Source organism: Callorhinchus milii, unplaced genomic scaffold, assembly GCF_018977255.1.
Source record: "Callorhinchus milii isolate IMCB2004 unplaced genomic scaffold, IMCB_Cmil_1.0 Scaffold29, whole genome shotgun sequence".
In the NCBI taxonomy this organism is placed as follows: domain Eukaryota; kingdom Metazoa; phylum Chordata; class Chondrichthyes; order Chimaeriformes; family Callorhinchidae; genus Callorhinchus; species Callorhinchus milii.
The window spans coordinates 1,433,286-1,449,319 of NW_024704770.1; the positions used below are offsets into that span (position 1 = coordinate 1,433,286).

The 16,034-nt window shown below is 53.3% G+C and overlaps 1 protein-coding gene across 1 annotated transcript in view; it reads right to left on the reverse strand.

The window, feature by feature from the left end:
- The window catches only part of lmx1al (LIM homeobox transcription factor 1, alpha-like), a 37,217-nt gene that overhangs the window by 17,940 nt on the left and 3,243 nt on the right, over positions 1–16,034 (reverse strand). The window contains exons 2-3 of the mRNA XM_042344702.1: positions 13,130–13,216; positions 12,358–12,544 (exon numbers count right to left, since the gene is read on the reverse strand). Of these exons, the coding sequence (XP_042200636.1) occupies positions 12,358–12,544; positions 13,130–13,187 (245 nt within the window). The 5' untranslated portion in view covers positions 13,188–13,216. The remainder of the gene's footprint in view (positions 1–12,357; positions 12,545–13,129; positions 13,217–16,034) is intronic.

Sequence of the window (16,034 nt, forward strand, 5' to 3'; positions counted from 1 at the left end):
CGAGGAGGGTGAAGCGCTTTCCTCGCGTGCGGGAAACGTACCCCAGGCTGCTTGTATCCACCTTTCTCGGTCGCTCGCGCTCCCTCTCGCCCCCGGAGCAGAAGGCTGTGGGTTCAAACCCCCTCCCCCCCACGTCGGGACACTGAGCTCACGCAGTCGATCGTGGCTCAGGGGGGTTAGAGCGCTCGCCTCGCAAGCGAGAGGACCTGGGTTGGATTCCTGGGTCAGGACGAAACATTCCCAGCAGTCGGTAGGAACCCGGTTGTTAGTCGATCGGTGGATCGCTTTTCCGGGGGTGATAATCCCTTCAAAAAAACAATACTAATTTGGTCGCTCACTCCGCGGCTGTTTGTGGGGGAACGCCGGTGTGCGCAATCGGCTGCCGCGTTTCGCCCACAAAATACGCGGTCCATTCGCTTTACGGCCGAATCCTGCGAAGAGCTTTCGAGTCGTCTCGAAGACGTGATCAGGCGCTGCATCAAACGCCGGGATTATTCGTACGATTATTATTTCGTGGGCCGAACCGGGCAGCCAATGGCGCACAGCGACGTCCCCACGAACAGCGGCCGGTCGAGTTTACTAACTTGGTCGTGTTTTCTTTCTTTATTTACCTACTCTCGATGGCCAAACGGAGGTGTGCGGAGTAAGTGAGTTGCGAGTGGATTGGTGGATCTCTTTTAAGCGCTGTAACCGCAAGACTCCACGGCTGTGGCCTCTCAATATCAGGCTGTGGGAGTGTAGCACTCTCTCTCTCTCGCTCTCTCTCTCTCTCTCGCTCTCTGTCTCTCTCGCCGGCCGAGCCCAGATACGATTGAAGGACCTAATCTTTATCGCTATCTGCTGGGACGCCCCAGCTCCGTGACAATGTGCTTGTGATTATCCTGCGCGGAGAGACTTGCCAAAGTGCCTCGACCACATGTGCTGCACAGCTGCACAGTGTCAGAGGGGCCTCTGTCCCGGCTCCCAAGAACCGTCACCCGACTTGGCCACAGGTCCTCTCGTTCCCACGGACGCAGACACCCTGAAGGACAGCGAGGGAACAGCCCGAGCAAAGCCACCCCTCGCCCCTCCGAGTTGAGCTCCGAGGGTCCAAAGGGTTTCACGGTCGGTCACGTTGACCGAATGCCATCACCTCCGATGCCCGAAAACCTTGGGGGGGTGGGGAGGGCAATAATCCCTTCGCATCAACAAATAATGAAGTAATAATACAGTCGCTCAACCCAGGACCGTTCGTGGGGACGCCGCTGGCTGTGCGCAATCGGCTGCCGGGTTTCGCCCAGAAAAATATACAGTCACTCCGCTTTACAGTGTATCCTGTGAAGCGCTTTGAGACGTCTGAATGACGTGATAAGATCAAATGCAAGGATTATTATTATTATTATTATTGTAACAGGACCTTGTGGACGCCCTGCAGACCGTTCACAAGGGAAACCGCTCTCCATAGAGAAACTGAACGACTGCAGAGGTTTCTGGCAGGTTTGTAGATCTCCAGGGACAGTAACAAGGAAGTTTATTTGAAGTTGGATCATAAAACCCTGGCCACAAAACTGAATGGAAGGACTAACTGTTTGAGGGATCGTCAACTACGCCCAAGCGCATCAGACAACCCACTGGAGACGTGGGACCTGAAGGCCAGGCCGAGTAAGAGAACAGTATTAATAATAATATAAATAATAATAATAATCCTTGCATTTGATACAACAACAACTTGGATTTATATAGCGCCCTCCACCCCGGGGCCGAGGCAGGGGGGGAAGTGCTGGGGGGGGGGGGAAAAAGGTGTCCAAAGGCGCGATCGAAAAGAAAGGTCTTCAGCGGAGACCTGAAAATAAGAAGAGAGGGGGTGAGGCGAAGGGAGCGAGGAAGGGACTTCCAGAGCCTTGGGGCGTAGTGGCTGAAGGCACGGCCGCCGAGGGTGGAGCGGAGGACTCGGGGGACGAGGAGGAGGCCAGACCCGTAGGAACGAAGGCAACGGGTGCTGTTTTGAGGAGAGAGGAGGTCAGAGAGGTAGACATCTCAAAGCGCTTCACGGGATACACCGCAAAGTGAATTCACTGTATATTTTGTGGGCGAAACACGGCAGCCAATTGCACACAAGCAGCGGCTCACAAACACGCGTGGATTGAGTGACCAAATTATTATTTTTTTTTGAAGGGATTATTATCCCCGGGAAAGCGATCCGACAATCGACTAACAACCGGGTTCCTACTTACCGCCGGGCAAACAGAGGCGTGCGGAGTAAGGAAACTTACCCAACGTTCTGTCCTGCCCAGGATTCGAACCCAGGTCCTCTCCCCCTTGCGAGGCGAGTGCTCTAACCACCGCCGCCAACGACGACGACGACAACAAAATCACACTCGTATAGCGCCTTTCGTGTCAGGAGGACGTCTCGAAGGTATAAGCAAAGCGCAGCGACTGCGTATTCTGGGACGTCCTCTCCACGTGAAAGGTGCTGTGATTTTCCGTGGGATGGGATTTCTGATGGCCACAAAAAAAAATCCCGGCGGGGGGTGAAAGACGCAATGGGTTCAGATTACCCGCAGGGATTATTACCCCAGGAATAGCGATCCTCCGATCAACTGACAACCTACTGACCGCTTGGTGTGTGCGTGGAGTGAGGAAACTTGCCGAAGGTTTCATCCTGCCCGGGAATCAAACCCGGGTCCTCTGGCTTGCGAGGCGAGTGCTCTAACTACCATTATTATTATTATTATTATTATTATTATCCATCAGCATGGGGTGTGGGTGGGTGTAGGGGGTGGGGGGGGGAAACACAGTGAATGATGCTCATTGGAACCTGATTAAGCAGACAGCTCAATCAATCCTCACCGCATGAAACAAGGTTTTGAGAGATATACGGTGGCAAATTGGACATTGATACAGTGACAGCGGCTGGGGAGTAAGTGTTAATGATGACACCCTCAGACCTGCCAGAATTCTCCCTAATATTAGCCTGTAGCATCACGGCTATCATCATAATAATAATAATTAATATTAACAATAATAATCCCTTTATTTGCTGTTTCGAGGGTTTCGCCCACAGAATACAGAGCAATCCATTTTACGGTTCATCCTTCTGAAGAGCTTTGAGACGTCTCAACGAGGTGATAAGGAATATTATTATTATTATTATTATTACCGGTACAGCGCCTTATCACGTCGTCGAGACGCCCCATCAAAGCAATTCGCAATTTGCACTGTAAAGCAAACCGACTGTGTAGTTTGTGCGCACGGAGGCGTCCCACACACAGGCGTGGATTAAGTGACCAAATTATTATTCGTTTTTTAAGGGGATTATTACCCTCCGGAAAGCAATCCGCCAATCGACCGACAACCGGGTTCCTGCTGGACTGCCGGGTAAACAGAGGAACGTGTGCGGAGTAAGGAAACTTGCCGATGGTCTCGCCCTGCCCGGGAATCGAACCCCGGGTCCTCTCGCTTGCGAGGCGAGGGCTCCAACCACTGCTCAACAGGACTCGGGGGCGATAGAGATGAGCGACCGGATCAGCCAGGCTGACGCACGCAGTTAAACAATGAGGCGGTCGCTCCTCCTGTCTCTGCCTTCCCTTTCGAGGTAACTCTCAAGTGTCTTGAGTCGGGAATAATTATGATACAATATACAAATAATGTCTCATCTCTCGCCACAAGATCACAATGCCACAGGGCATCGAAACTGAATTTTTAATAAGACTATAATGATACCGACGGCTCTGGAGAAATAATATTCATCAGCGTAGAACAGTCAGGGCTCCGCTAACAACACCCCCAACACTCCAGACATTTTGCACTAATTATGCCTTTTATTGAATCTGCCAATTGCTTGGAGGTTTCAGTAATAAAAGCTCTCCTGAACTATCAGGTTAATATCACACACAGCGAGCGGGCTGGCAGCGCTCAGCAATAAACTTGCGCTCTGGCAACATCTCCGGAAAATGTTCCTTCCACCCACCCCACTCACCACCGTCATCGTAATTCTCTCCCCCCCCCACACCAGCCCCCAAACTTCTTCCCCCTTTCCCGACACGCAGGACTTCCCCACGTGGTGTAGCGTAGGAGTCCTGGAGCGTTAAACGGTTAAGAGCGCTCGCCTCGCGAGCGAGGGGTTCGATTCCCGGGCTGGGTCGGGGCGAAACCTTGGGCAGGTTTCTTTGCTCCGCACGTGCGTGCACACACCACACGCAGGCGCGCGCGCACGCGTTTCGCCCGCAGAACGCACAGTCACGACACTTTACGGCACATTCTGTGAAGCGCTTCGAGGCGTCTCGAAGACGTGATGAGGCGCCGCATCAAGGCGCTGGATGGACAGTCGGGGATTTGGACCCGAGCTGGGGGTTGGGATCGGGTGGGGGGTGTGGTGGGTGGGTGGGGGGGGGGGGGGGGGAGTGGAGAGCGGGGAGGGTGGGGGTTAGGAGGGTGACCGAAGGCGCGGTCGAAGAGGAGGGTCTCGAGACAGGCCTCGAAGAAGCGGGTGAGAGCGAATGGACTGCGGGATGGACTTCCCCAAGGGTTGGGGTGGGGGCAGAGAGCCGTTGATGGCGGGGTAGGCGGACCGGGGCGGTCGGGGGAGGAACGTGGAGCTTACTCAACGATCTTGAACACTAATGAAATACATGCGAGGAGTCGAGCACTGGGTGAGCGGGGAGGTTTGACAGGGCTGCGCTCTGAGGGGGTGGGGGGGGGGGGAGACCGGGTCAGTGAGCAGGTGGTGGGAGACTGAGATTCCTCACATGCCAACGTCTCTGTACAGGAACCCGCCTCAACTGACTGGAGCTCCAGCGACACAGAGAGTCAAACCCTTATCGCTCTTCCCCCTAATTCCGCACTCCAGCACAGACCGGCCTGAAATCTAACCGTGTGCGTGTGCGTGCGCGTGCGTGTTGGATGCTACCCCATGCCAAGGGCGCTACATAAACCCACGTCGTTGCTGCTGTTGTTGTGTGTCGCGCGGGAGAGAGTGGAGGGGGCGGGTTCCGAAAAATAATAATAATAATAATCCTTGCATTCGATACGGCGCCTTATCATGTTATTGAGACGTCTCAAAGCGCTTCGCAGAACATACTGCAAAGCGTAGTGACTGCGCGTTCTGCGGGGGGGGGCGAGAAGCGGCAGCCAATTGCGCACAGCGGCGTCCCCGCAAACAGCCGTGGGTTGAGTGACCAAATTATTAATAGCATTTTCTTGGTGGTGGGGGGGGGAGGGAATTATTTCTCCTGGAAAGCGATCCACCAATTGACTGACGACCGGGTTCCCGCGTAAGGAAACCTGCCCAAGCTTCCGACCCGCCCGGGAATCGAACCCGGGTCCTCTCGCCCGCGGGGGGGGGGCCCTCTAACCGCTGAGACACAGGACTGTCCACTGTCAATGTGGTTAAACAATCCCCGCCTTTGACTCAGCGTCTCAAACTGTCGCAAAGGCGATCGCTGGCAAGCGTAGTGACTGTGGGATCGCAGGCAGGTGGGTGGGAGGATGCCCGAAGGCGCGGTCAAAGTCGGAAGCTTTTGAGGTGGGCTTCAATAATGATAATAATGATAAAATCTTTGTTTATGGCGCCTTTTCAGGTTGTCCAGACGTCTCAAAGCGCTTCACGGGATACACCGTTGAGCGAAACACAGCACAAACAGTCGTGGACTGAGTGACCGAATTAATTATTATTATTATTTGTTGTTGAAGAGCTTATTAGCCCGGGAAAGTGATCCAAGGATCGACTAACGACCGAGCTCCCAACCTGCCTAAGGTTTCCCCCCAGACTGGCTGCCCGCAAAATGCACACAGTCACTCCACTTTGCCGCATATTCTGCGAAGCGCTTTGAGACGTCTCCGCCACTCGCTGCGTCAAACGCAAGGGTTATTATTTTGTTACGCAAGTGCAATTGCCGCCGCTGCCGCCGCTGCTGCTGTCGTTGCGATCGGGTCGCTCGATCCGCGGCTGTTTGCGGGGACGCCGCTGCGCGCAAATCGGCCGCCGCGTTTCCCCCACAGGACACCGCTAAACTCGCTTTGCCACGTCTCCCGCGCAGCGCTCTGAGACGCCTCGAAGGCGCGATAAGGCGCCGGATCAAATGCGGGGGGTTATTATGACGACCGCGGTGACCGTTACGATGAAGGAGGGTTGTTATCCTCAGCTGCTGGCGTGAGCGGCAGCGCGGAGCCGCGCCCGAGCTCAGCATCAATCATTATTTATTTATTTATTTACCCGTGTTCTTCGACGTTATTCCTGCTCGCGCTCTTCATCGGAGCCACAGCCGATTAGCGTTGAAACAAATGCTGGGATTACTGTTCAGGTGGATGTTAAAGATCCTGGGGTTCAATTGGAAAAGAGAAAGGATTTTCCCCCCTTCCTCTCTCTCTCTCTCTCTCTCTCTCTCTCGCTCTCTCGCTCTCGCTCTGTCTCTCCCAGCGTCCTAACCAGCGATTCCTCAAATAAAATTGATCACCGGTCGATTAACAACCAGGTTCCTACTTACTGTGCGGGGGTGGGGGGTGGGGGGGGGGGGGTTGGGGGGGGGAGTAAGGAAACTTGCCTAAGCTTTCGCTCTGCCCGGGAATCGATCCCAGGTCCTCAAGAGTCCCACGAAAGCTACAACTCTTCTGAAATCCGCCCCAATAATATCAGCGCAAGACGACAGCAACTTTACATAACGGAGCCCTTCACGTGGGGTAGGGTCCGGGAGCTCTTCGCGGTGACCCCGGCCAACCTATTGCCGCCTGTTATCATTGTAAGAAAGACCTTAAAGAGAAGCGTTGATCCAGAATGGGGAACGGGCCATCAAGCGCCAGATACAGTGGACCACATATCGTCATCAAGTCCAGGCCTAACGCCATCACAGCCTCTCATCAGACACAGCAACGAGACTAAATATATTCGCTGGACGATTGGTGAACGCTTTTGATATCGACGTAAAGCCCCAAAAGGGCCACCGAGAAATAACATAATAAGAAGAACAATAATAAAATGATAATAAAAATGATATAACAATATCTAATGATCGTTGCACTTGATCTGACGCCTTAACACGGCGCGGAGACATGTCAAAGCGCTTCGCAGGGTACACTGTGAAGACCAGCGACTGTATATTTTGCGGGCGAAACGCGGCAGCCAATTGCGCACAGCGGCGTCCGGCACAAACAGCCGTGGATTGAAGCGACCGAATTATTTTGAGTATCTTTTTGGGGGGGGGGGGGGGGGAAGGAATTATTAACGTCACAATAAACCGGGCCTCGCAAGTACATACCGACAGGACCGTCACCGGATATTGTCAGAAAGAACCAAATAGTGTTATTGATGTGATTCTCCCATTATTATTGACTGTAACATAAGAAATAAGGAACGAGAGAAGATCAGGAAATACAACAACAGCAGCAACTTGCATTTGAACAGCGGCTTTCGCACAGGATAGCGTCCCAGAGCGCTTTGTCGATCTACACATTGAATGTGGACGTACGTGACCACGTGAGAACGTGAAAGGAGTCGTGCAGCTCGGTGGTTAGAGTGCTCGCCTCGCAAGCGAGAGACCTGGGTTCGGTTCCCGGCCGGGCGAAACCTCGGGCACGTTTCCTTACTCCACACACGCACGCGCACGCGCACACGCACACGCCTGATCGCGATCCCTCAAGAAAAAAAAAGAAAAGAAAGGAAAATCGGTCACTTCAATCCACGGCTGTTTGGGGGGACGCTGCTGCGCGCTATTAAACAGCCGCGTTTCGCCCGCAAATACACAGTCAACTCACTTGACAGCGGGTCCTGTGAAGCGCTTTGAGACGTCTCGAAGACGTGATGAGGCGCTGCGTCAAATGCGAGGATTATTATAAGAACAATAATTAATCCTTACGTTTGGTACAGAGCCTCTCACATCGGGAGGATTCCTCGAAGCTCAAGGGCATTCTGTAAAGTGCGGTGACTGTGTTTGGGGGTGGGGGGGGGGGAGGGGGGGGGAGGGTGTGGAGTGGGCGAACATGGCAGCCAATTTGCTCACGGCAATGCCAACAACAACAACTTGGTGTTATATGAGCACCCATCACGATGGTCTCGGAGAATTCCTACAGGTGGGAGCTGATTAATAACACTAATGATAATCCTTGCATTTGATATAGCGTCTTTACCATATCTCCGAGACGTCTCAAAGCGCTTCACGGGATACACTGGAGAGCGTAGTGACGGTAATGTTTCGTGGGCTAATTCTCAGCGTGAGCCCCTTCCGCACAAGCACCTATATCTCATGTACCTTTGTTGAGACAACAAGTGGTTAAGCATTAACTTGTTCCAAAGTTAACGATTAATTTCCACCTCCCGAAGCCTCTACTTCATAGCCTTGAGGCTCGGGAGGTGATGGTGGGGGGGGGGGAGGTCAGGAATCTTTCCATTGGAACAGAAACGGTCTGAAGGGTGACATGACAGAGGTGTCTTAAGCTAATCAAAGGGTTTGAGAAGATAAATAGCGTGAAACTATTTCTGCTGGGAGGTGATTTCCAGGCGAGGTGGCGTGGGCTTAGAGAACGTGGAAGAGGAACTTAGAGAAAAGAAATTCTCCCAGAGAGCTGCGAGAGGATTTATTTGCCCGGCCGGTTGTGTCTGACGCGCACGGAAACCCATCACCGTGCTTAAGAGTCTCCAAACCAAACTGAGCGTTCCCTTGTAATAATGATGATGATGATGATGATGATGATTAGCCTGGCATTTGATACAGCGCCTTATCACATCGTCAAGACATCTCGCGCCCACAAAACACAGAATGCCGATCGACCGTGTGGTTGGCGGGCGAAACGCGGCAGCCATTGGCGCACAGCAGCGTTCCCGCAAACAGCCATGGAGTGACTCTCTCTCTCTCTCTCTCTCTGGAGGGACACATCCTGTTTCCCTAATTCCGGAGAGTACGAGGCGCAGGTTGGCAAGAGCCAAGGCTTGGTGGGGGGAAGCCGAGAGTGCAGCTGATGGAGTCTAACCAGTCACTACACTGTACGGTATATTCCGTGAAGCGTTTTGAAACGAGGAGGCGTGGTATCAAGCGCAAGGATTATTATTTGAGACGTTTTGAAGACGTGATGAGGGTTTGTGTCACAGAGGAAGCAACACACACACACACACACACACACACACACAGACACACGCACGTGCGCGTCGCACACACATCCACTGAAATGATACACCGGGTGAAATACACCGGTTCTGCCCTAACAGCTTTGCCCGTAAGCGATATTAACTTATATAAGCGATATTTACTTTATTTGACTGGAGATTAATGTTCCCCAACACACACACACACACATTATTGCATCAATTTGCATTTTAATGATCCGAAAGACAAGAGATTGTACCCCCGGATGGAAAATATCGGCGTCTAATTCATCCTAATTCATTCCCCGACTCCCCAACCCTCTCTCTCTGTCCATTTAGGACCTGCCTAGTCCCTCTCTAGACAAGCGACAGACCATCCAGACCTCTGCAGCCCTCGTCCGCTCCCACGCCAACCCATCGCCCCCCGTAGCTCAGTGGTTAGAGCTTTGCAAGCGAGAGACCTGAGTTCAATCCCCGGCAGGTCAGGGCCAAACCTTGGGCAAGTTTCCTTACTCCACACAGAGCCTAATAATAATCCTCCAAAACCAAAAACAATAATAAATCGGTCATTTTCAATCCACGACTGTCTGTGGGACGTCGCTGTGCGCAATCGGCCGCCGCGTTCGCCCACAAATATACAGTCCATTCACTTTACAGTGTGTTCCGTGAAGCGCTTTGGGACGTCGAGAAGACGTGAAAAGCGCTATACCAAATGCAAGGATTATTATTATTATTATTATTATTATTAATGTTATCCCGATGGGAGTCCTGCAGCGTAGTGGCTAGAGAGCTCGCCTCGCAAGCGGTTCGATTCCCGGGCGGGGTCAGGGCGCAACCTTAGGCACGTTTCCTTGCTCCACGCGCGCCCCTCTGGTTACCCATCAAATATACACCGCGCCCTGGGGTGACCGGGTGGCTTTTGCGGGCGAAACGGAACGGCCAACTTCCTCACGGCAGCGTCCCCACAGACCAGCGGTGGGTTGACAGGGAGTGTAGTGCGCGCGCGCGGGTGCGCGCGTGCGGGTGCGTGCGTGTGTGCGTGCGTGTGTGTGTGGGTGGGTGGTGGGGGGGGGTGTGGGGGCGAAGGAAATCTCTCGCTTGGCTTGTCAGGAGAGGCTCTGGATCCCAGCCCTGCTCTGGCAGCTCAGCCTCTCCCCCACGTTCTCCCTCTGTCCATCTGGTGCCCATTTACATCTCGTGCCATTGACATTGGTTGAACTCTCCCCGAACCTTTTGCGGTCGGTCTGTGCTTTGAGAAAAGGGGCTGTTTTTCATTTGATCGTTCAAACGAAACGCTTTCCATCCAAAACCCCACCTCCCACACCCCCTGCCCGCCCAACCCCCACCGCCCCCCCCCCCACCACCACACCCCCACGCACACGCACACACACACACACACACACACACACGCACCCTTCCCTGACCTCCTTGAGTTACATTTCAGTTCTCTTTTCTCGTTCTTAAAGGGAACGCGATCCTGATACTGCGAACGAGAGCAAAATAGCCACGAGGAGAGCCAAGCGGAGTTGGAACTCTCTCTCTCTCTCTCTCTCTCGCTCCCTCTCTCTCTCTGTTGGAGCAGATAAGGTTGCAGAGGGGATCTGGTAAAGGTACTTAATGCTAATAATAATAATAATAATAATAATAATAATCCTTGCAATTTGGTGGATTGCTTTTCTGGGGATCATGACTTCAAAATAAATAAGCAAAACTAATGATCGTTCGGTCACTCGATCCGCGACTGCTCGTGGGGACGTCGCCGGGCGCGAGCGGCTGCCGCGTTCCGCCCACACAACATACAGTCACTACACTTTACAGCGCATTCCCGTGAAGCCCTTTGAGACGTCTCGAAGACGTGACAAGGCCCCGTGTCAAACGCCAGGCTTATTATTATTATTATTATTATTATTATTTATTATTATTATTATTATTATTATTATTATTATTATTATTATTATTATTATTATTATTATTATATATTATTATTATTATTATTATTATTATTATTATTATTATTATTATTATTATTATTATTATTATTATTATTATTATTATATTTGATCCAGCGCCTTATCACGTTGTGGGGACGTCTCGAAGCGCTTCACAGAGTATCCCGTAAAGTGCGGCGACTGTGTATTTTGCGGGCGAAACCCGGCAGCCATTTGCGCGCAGCGGCGTCCCCGCAAACAGCCGTGGATTGAGCGACCGAATTATTCCTGTTGTTTTTCAGCGGGGGGCCAGGATTACTACGCCTGGGAAGCGATCCGCCAATCGACTAACAACCGCGTGAGTGTGTGGAGTGAGGAGACTTGCCTGAGGTTTCGCCCCGACCCGGGAATCGAACCCGGGTCCTCTCGCTTGCGAGGCGAAGGCTCAAACTGCTGCGCTGCAGGACTACATCGGCAGCACCGCGGCAGGTACAGGTTATAACGAATGCACATCAGGAACACATCACCCACAGTTGCGATGCATAGGGATAATAATTCAGCCCTTCCCGAATACCAGACATATAGGCAACAACAACAACAACAACAACAACAGCGGTGTTCACACAGCGCCCTTCACGTGGGATAGCTTCTCGGAGCGCCTGACGGTGGCGGAGTCTGAACCCCGAGCCGGAGGCGGGGTGGGGGGGGGGGGAGAGGGAGGGAGGAGGGGGAGGTGACCGTACGCTCGATCAAAAAAAGGAGGGTATTTTGGGAGGGGGATTTGACGGTGGGGAGGGAGGGAAGGGGGCAAGGCGGAGGGATTGAGGGAGAGAGTCCCAGTGTTTGGGGGCGCGCTGGCTGAAGGCGGAGCGGAGGGAACGAGGGACAGACAGGAGGCCAGAGCGGGCCGGGTGGGGGTGGTGGGGGTTACAAGGCAGATCGGTGGCAGTAATGCATGACCCTATGTTACACGCGGTGGGGATGCCGAGGACCCTGTAACGGGCGTAAAACATAAACACGTACATATATAAATACACACTGTCCTACAGGGTTACACAGCCACACAACAACAACAACAACAACTTGCGGCTTCTGTAGCGCCCCTCCACGCAGACGCACCGACAGGCAGACAACCAGACGGACAGACAGGCAGACAGCCACGTAGAGACAGACACGACACGTAGAGACAGACAGACAGCAGACAGTCAAATACAGACGGATGGACAGACAGACGGACGGACGGACAGATGGACGGACGGAGCATGGGAGCGAGGGAGGGAGGGAGGGAGGGAGTGGGGGAGGGAGGGAGGGAGGGAGAGCGCGAGCGCCAGCACGGGGAGGGGAGGTGGGGGGGAGGTGGGTGGGGAGGGGGCTTACTTCTGGTAGTCGTGCTTGCAGTAGAGCTCCCGATCGCGGCAGTAGCAGGTGCCGGACAGGGGCTGGAGACAGGCCGCACACTTCAGGCAGGACTCGTGCCACGAGCGCTCGTTCGCCCGCAGCAGGAAGCGATCGGCGATGGCCGTGCTACACCCGGCGCACATCTCCCGGCCCCCCCGCTCCGAATCTGCACCGGGAAACAAGAGCTCAGCGTTAGCGACCGAGAGCGTGTGTGTGCGTGTGTGTGTGTGTGTGCGTGTGCGCGCGGGTGGTGGTGGGGGTGGGGGAGGAGGTGATGGGGTGATGGTGGTGGTGGGGGGGTGGGGGGTTGGGAAGAGGGGGGCACGAGGGGTGGGTGGGGGGTACTTGTTTCTTACCCACCCGGGTATCTGTCACACGCGGAAACCCATCACCGTTGCTCAAGAGTCTCCAAACCCAACTCGCTCTCCGTCTCTCTCTCTATCTCTCTCCTTCTCTCTCTCTCCCCGGAGGGACTACACCCACTCCTTACCTAATTCCGGAGAGTATTAGGCTCAGGATGGCAAGAGCCAAGTACGTGTGTGTGTGTGTGCGCGCGGGGTGGGGAGGTGGTGGTGGTTGGCGAGGGGGGGGGTGGGGTGGGGAGCCCAGAGTGTGGCATTGGGGGTAACTGTTGGAGTCATAGGAACACAGGGACAGGTGTAGGCCATTCAGCCCCTCGAACCTGTCCCGCCGTTCCCCCACCCACCCCCCACCCACCAACCCCAACCCCAGTAAGTGGTGAGACCCTCACCAAGTGCTAGAGGTGCAGCCGCCTGCTTTAAGCACGATGGCGATTCCTCCGTCTTCATGTCTCCGGGTGACCTCCAGTGACACCGACCTGGAATAAAGCCAATACGTTAACATACTGGAGTCCCTGTAGCTCGGGGGGGGGGGGGGGTTAGACCCCTCGCCTCGCAAGCCAGAGTCCCCGGGGCGGGGGTCAGGTCAGGGCGAGACCTTAGGCAAGTTTCCTTACTCCACACACCCACTTTACAGCATATGTATCCTGTGAAGCGCTTTGAGACGCCTCAATGATGTGATGAGGCTCTATATCAAATGCGAGGATTATTATTATTATTATTATTATTATCGTCACAGAAGCACACGACAAGCGGAGACGGACGTTAGGAGGCGCTGCCTTCAAATGAGACGTTAAACCCAGTTCAGGAGGACGTTTCCCAGTGTCCCGGCCAGAAATTCCCCGAATAGACAACAGTACGGGATGGGTTTGAGCGATTTACGAGCAAAGTGTTAGCGTTATGCCCAATACAACACAGGAGGAAGACATCCAGCCGGGCTCAGTGGGTCACGCTCTCGCTTCCGAGTCAGAAGGTTGCGGGTTGGAGCCCCTACGAAGGGATTGGGCGAGTCAAGGGGTTGCGGAGATGCCGCCAACGCAAACCGCCGTTGTTGTGGAGGGGGCGGGAGCGTTGCGGGCGCGAGCGAGAGGACCAGGGTTCGATTGCCGGGCGGGTCCGGGCGAAACGTTGGGCAGGTTTCCTTTCTACACACACACGCACACACACGCACACACACACACACACACACGCACACACACACACGCGCGCGCGCTTCCGTTTACTCAGCAGTAAGTAGGAACCCGGTCGCTAGTCGATCGGTGGACTGCTTTTCCGGGGGTAAAATAGACCCTTCCAAAAAAAAATAATAATAAATAATAATGATAAACCGGTCACTCAATCCACCACCGCTGTGTAATATAGCACCACTGCCTCCCACACTTTCCTGTCAAAGTAACGTCGGGAGTTTGGCGTTTCCCAAAGGGAGATTTTAATCTCCATATCTCTTTCCATTTTAAATCGGAGCGTGTACAGGCGAGGCGGAGAGGAGGAGAGAGAGAGAGGGAGAGAGAGGGAGAGAGAGAGAGGGAGAGAGGGAGAGAGAGAGAGAGGGAGAGAGAGAGAGAGAGAGGGAGAGAGGGAGAGAGAGAGAGAGGGGGAGAGGGGGAGAGAGGGAGAGAGAGAGAGAGGAGAGAGGGAGGAGAGAGAGAGAGGAGAGAGGGGAGAGAGAGAGAGAGGGGGAGAGAGAGAGAGGGAGAGAGAGGAGAGGGAGAGAGAGAGGGGAGAGGGAGAGAGAGGGAGAGAGAGAGAGCGAGAGGGAGAGAGAGGGAGAGGGGGAGAGAGAGAGGGAGAGAGAGAGAGACGGCAAAGGAACGAAACAGAGCAAAGAAAAGAGAAACAGCGAAGGAGAGAGAGAGAGAGAGAGACACACGTAGAGCAACGAACCACAACCACTCGCATTATATGCAAGAGTCCTTGGAGCTCAGGGGTTAGAGCCCTCGCCTCGCAAGCGAGGGGAGCCGGGTTCGATTCCCGGGCGGGTCAGGGAGAAACGTTGGACAAGTTTCCTTACTCCGCACACACACACACACGCGCGCGCACACACACGTCTCTGTTTACTTAGCAGTAAGTAGGAACCCGGTCGTTAGTCCATTGGCGGATCGCTTGAAAAATAATTGGTTCGCTCAAAAATCCACGACTGTCTGTGGGACGCAGTTGTGCGCAATTTGTCGCTGCAAAATACAGCAATAAGGCGCTATATCAAAGATTACTATTATTATTGCACAGCACTCCTCACGCAGACCAGTGTCAGAGTGAAATAAAAGAATTGAGGGAGAGAGAAAGAGAGAGGGGGGGGTGGGGGGGGAGAGAAACGGAACGAAAGAGAGTGAGAGGGGGAGATACAGCAAACGAGGGAGAGGAAGAGAGGGAAGGAGTAAAGGAGAGAGAGATAAAGGCAGCGCCACGGAGAGAGGGACACAATAATATTTATTATTATTACTAATTGTCGACACGGGTAATAATCCCTTCAAAAGAATTGATAAGAATAATAATGTGGTCACTCAATCCACACGTGTCTGTGGGACACGGCTGCGGGGAAATCGGCTGCTGTGTTTCGCCCACAAAATATACAGTCAATTCACTTGATTATTATTATTATTAATAATAGTATAATAATAATAATCTTTGCGTTTGATACAGCGCTTTTCACGTCTTCCAGACGTCTCAAAGCGCTTCACAGAATAGACTGTAGAGTGAATTGACCGAATTTTTTTTTGTGGGCGAAATTATTATTAATAATAATAATAACAATCCCTGCATTTGATACAACGCCTTATCGCGCCTTCGAGACGGCCCCAAAGCACCGGAAAGCGCATCGACTGTGTATTTTGCGGGCGAAACGCGGCAGCCAATTGCGCACAGCGGCGTCCCCACTTTTACAGCGCGTCCTGGGAAGCGCTTCGAGAGACGTCTCGAAGGTGCGGCTGCGTCGAAGGCAAGAACTATTATTATTATTATTATCATTAAGGGCGTCTATCGCTGTATAAAGTATTAATTCCCGACAGGAGGAGGCGAGACTGCGGTCGGCGCGAGCCGACGCTGCCAATTTCGAACCTCATCCCACCTTCCATCGGCCAAACCGTTGCTAACAATGTAATCTCTGATCGGGCAGCGCAGTGAAGTGTGCGAGAGATTCCATCTCTCCTCGCTCCCTCGCTCCTCACTCTCTCTCTCTCTCTCTCTCTCTCTCGCCTGGACGCTATCCACATCCACATCTCTTACCAAACCAATCATTAACCCCTGGGTTGCCGGGCCCAGCGTTCACCTCGAATAGTAATAATAATTAACAATAATAAT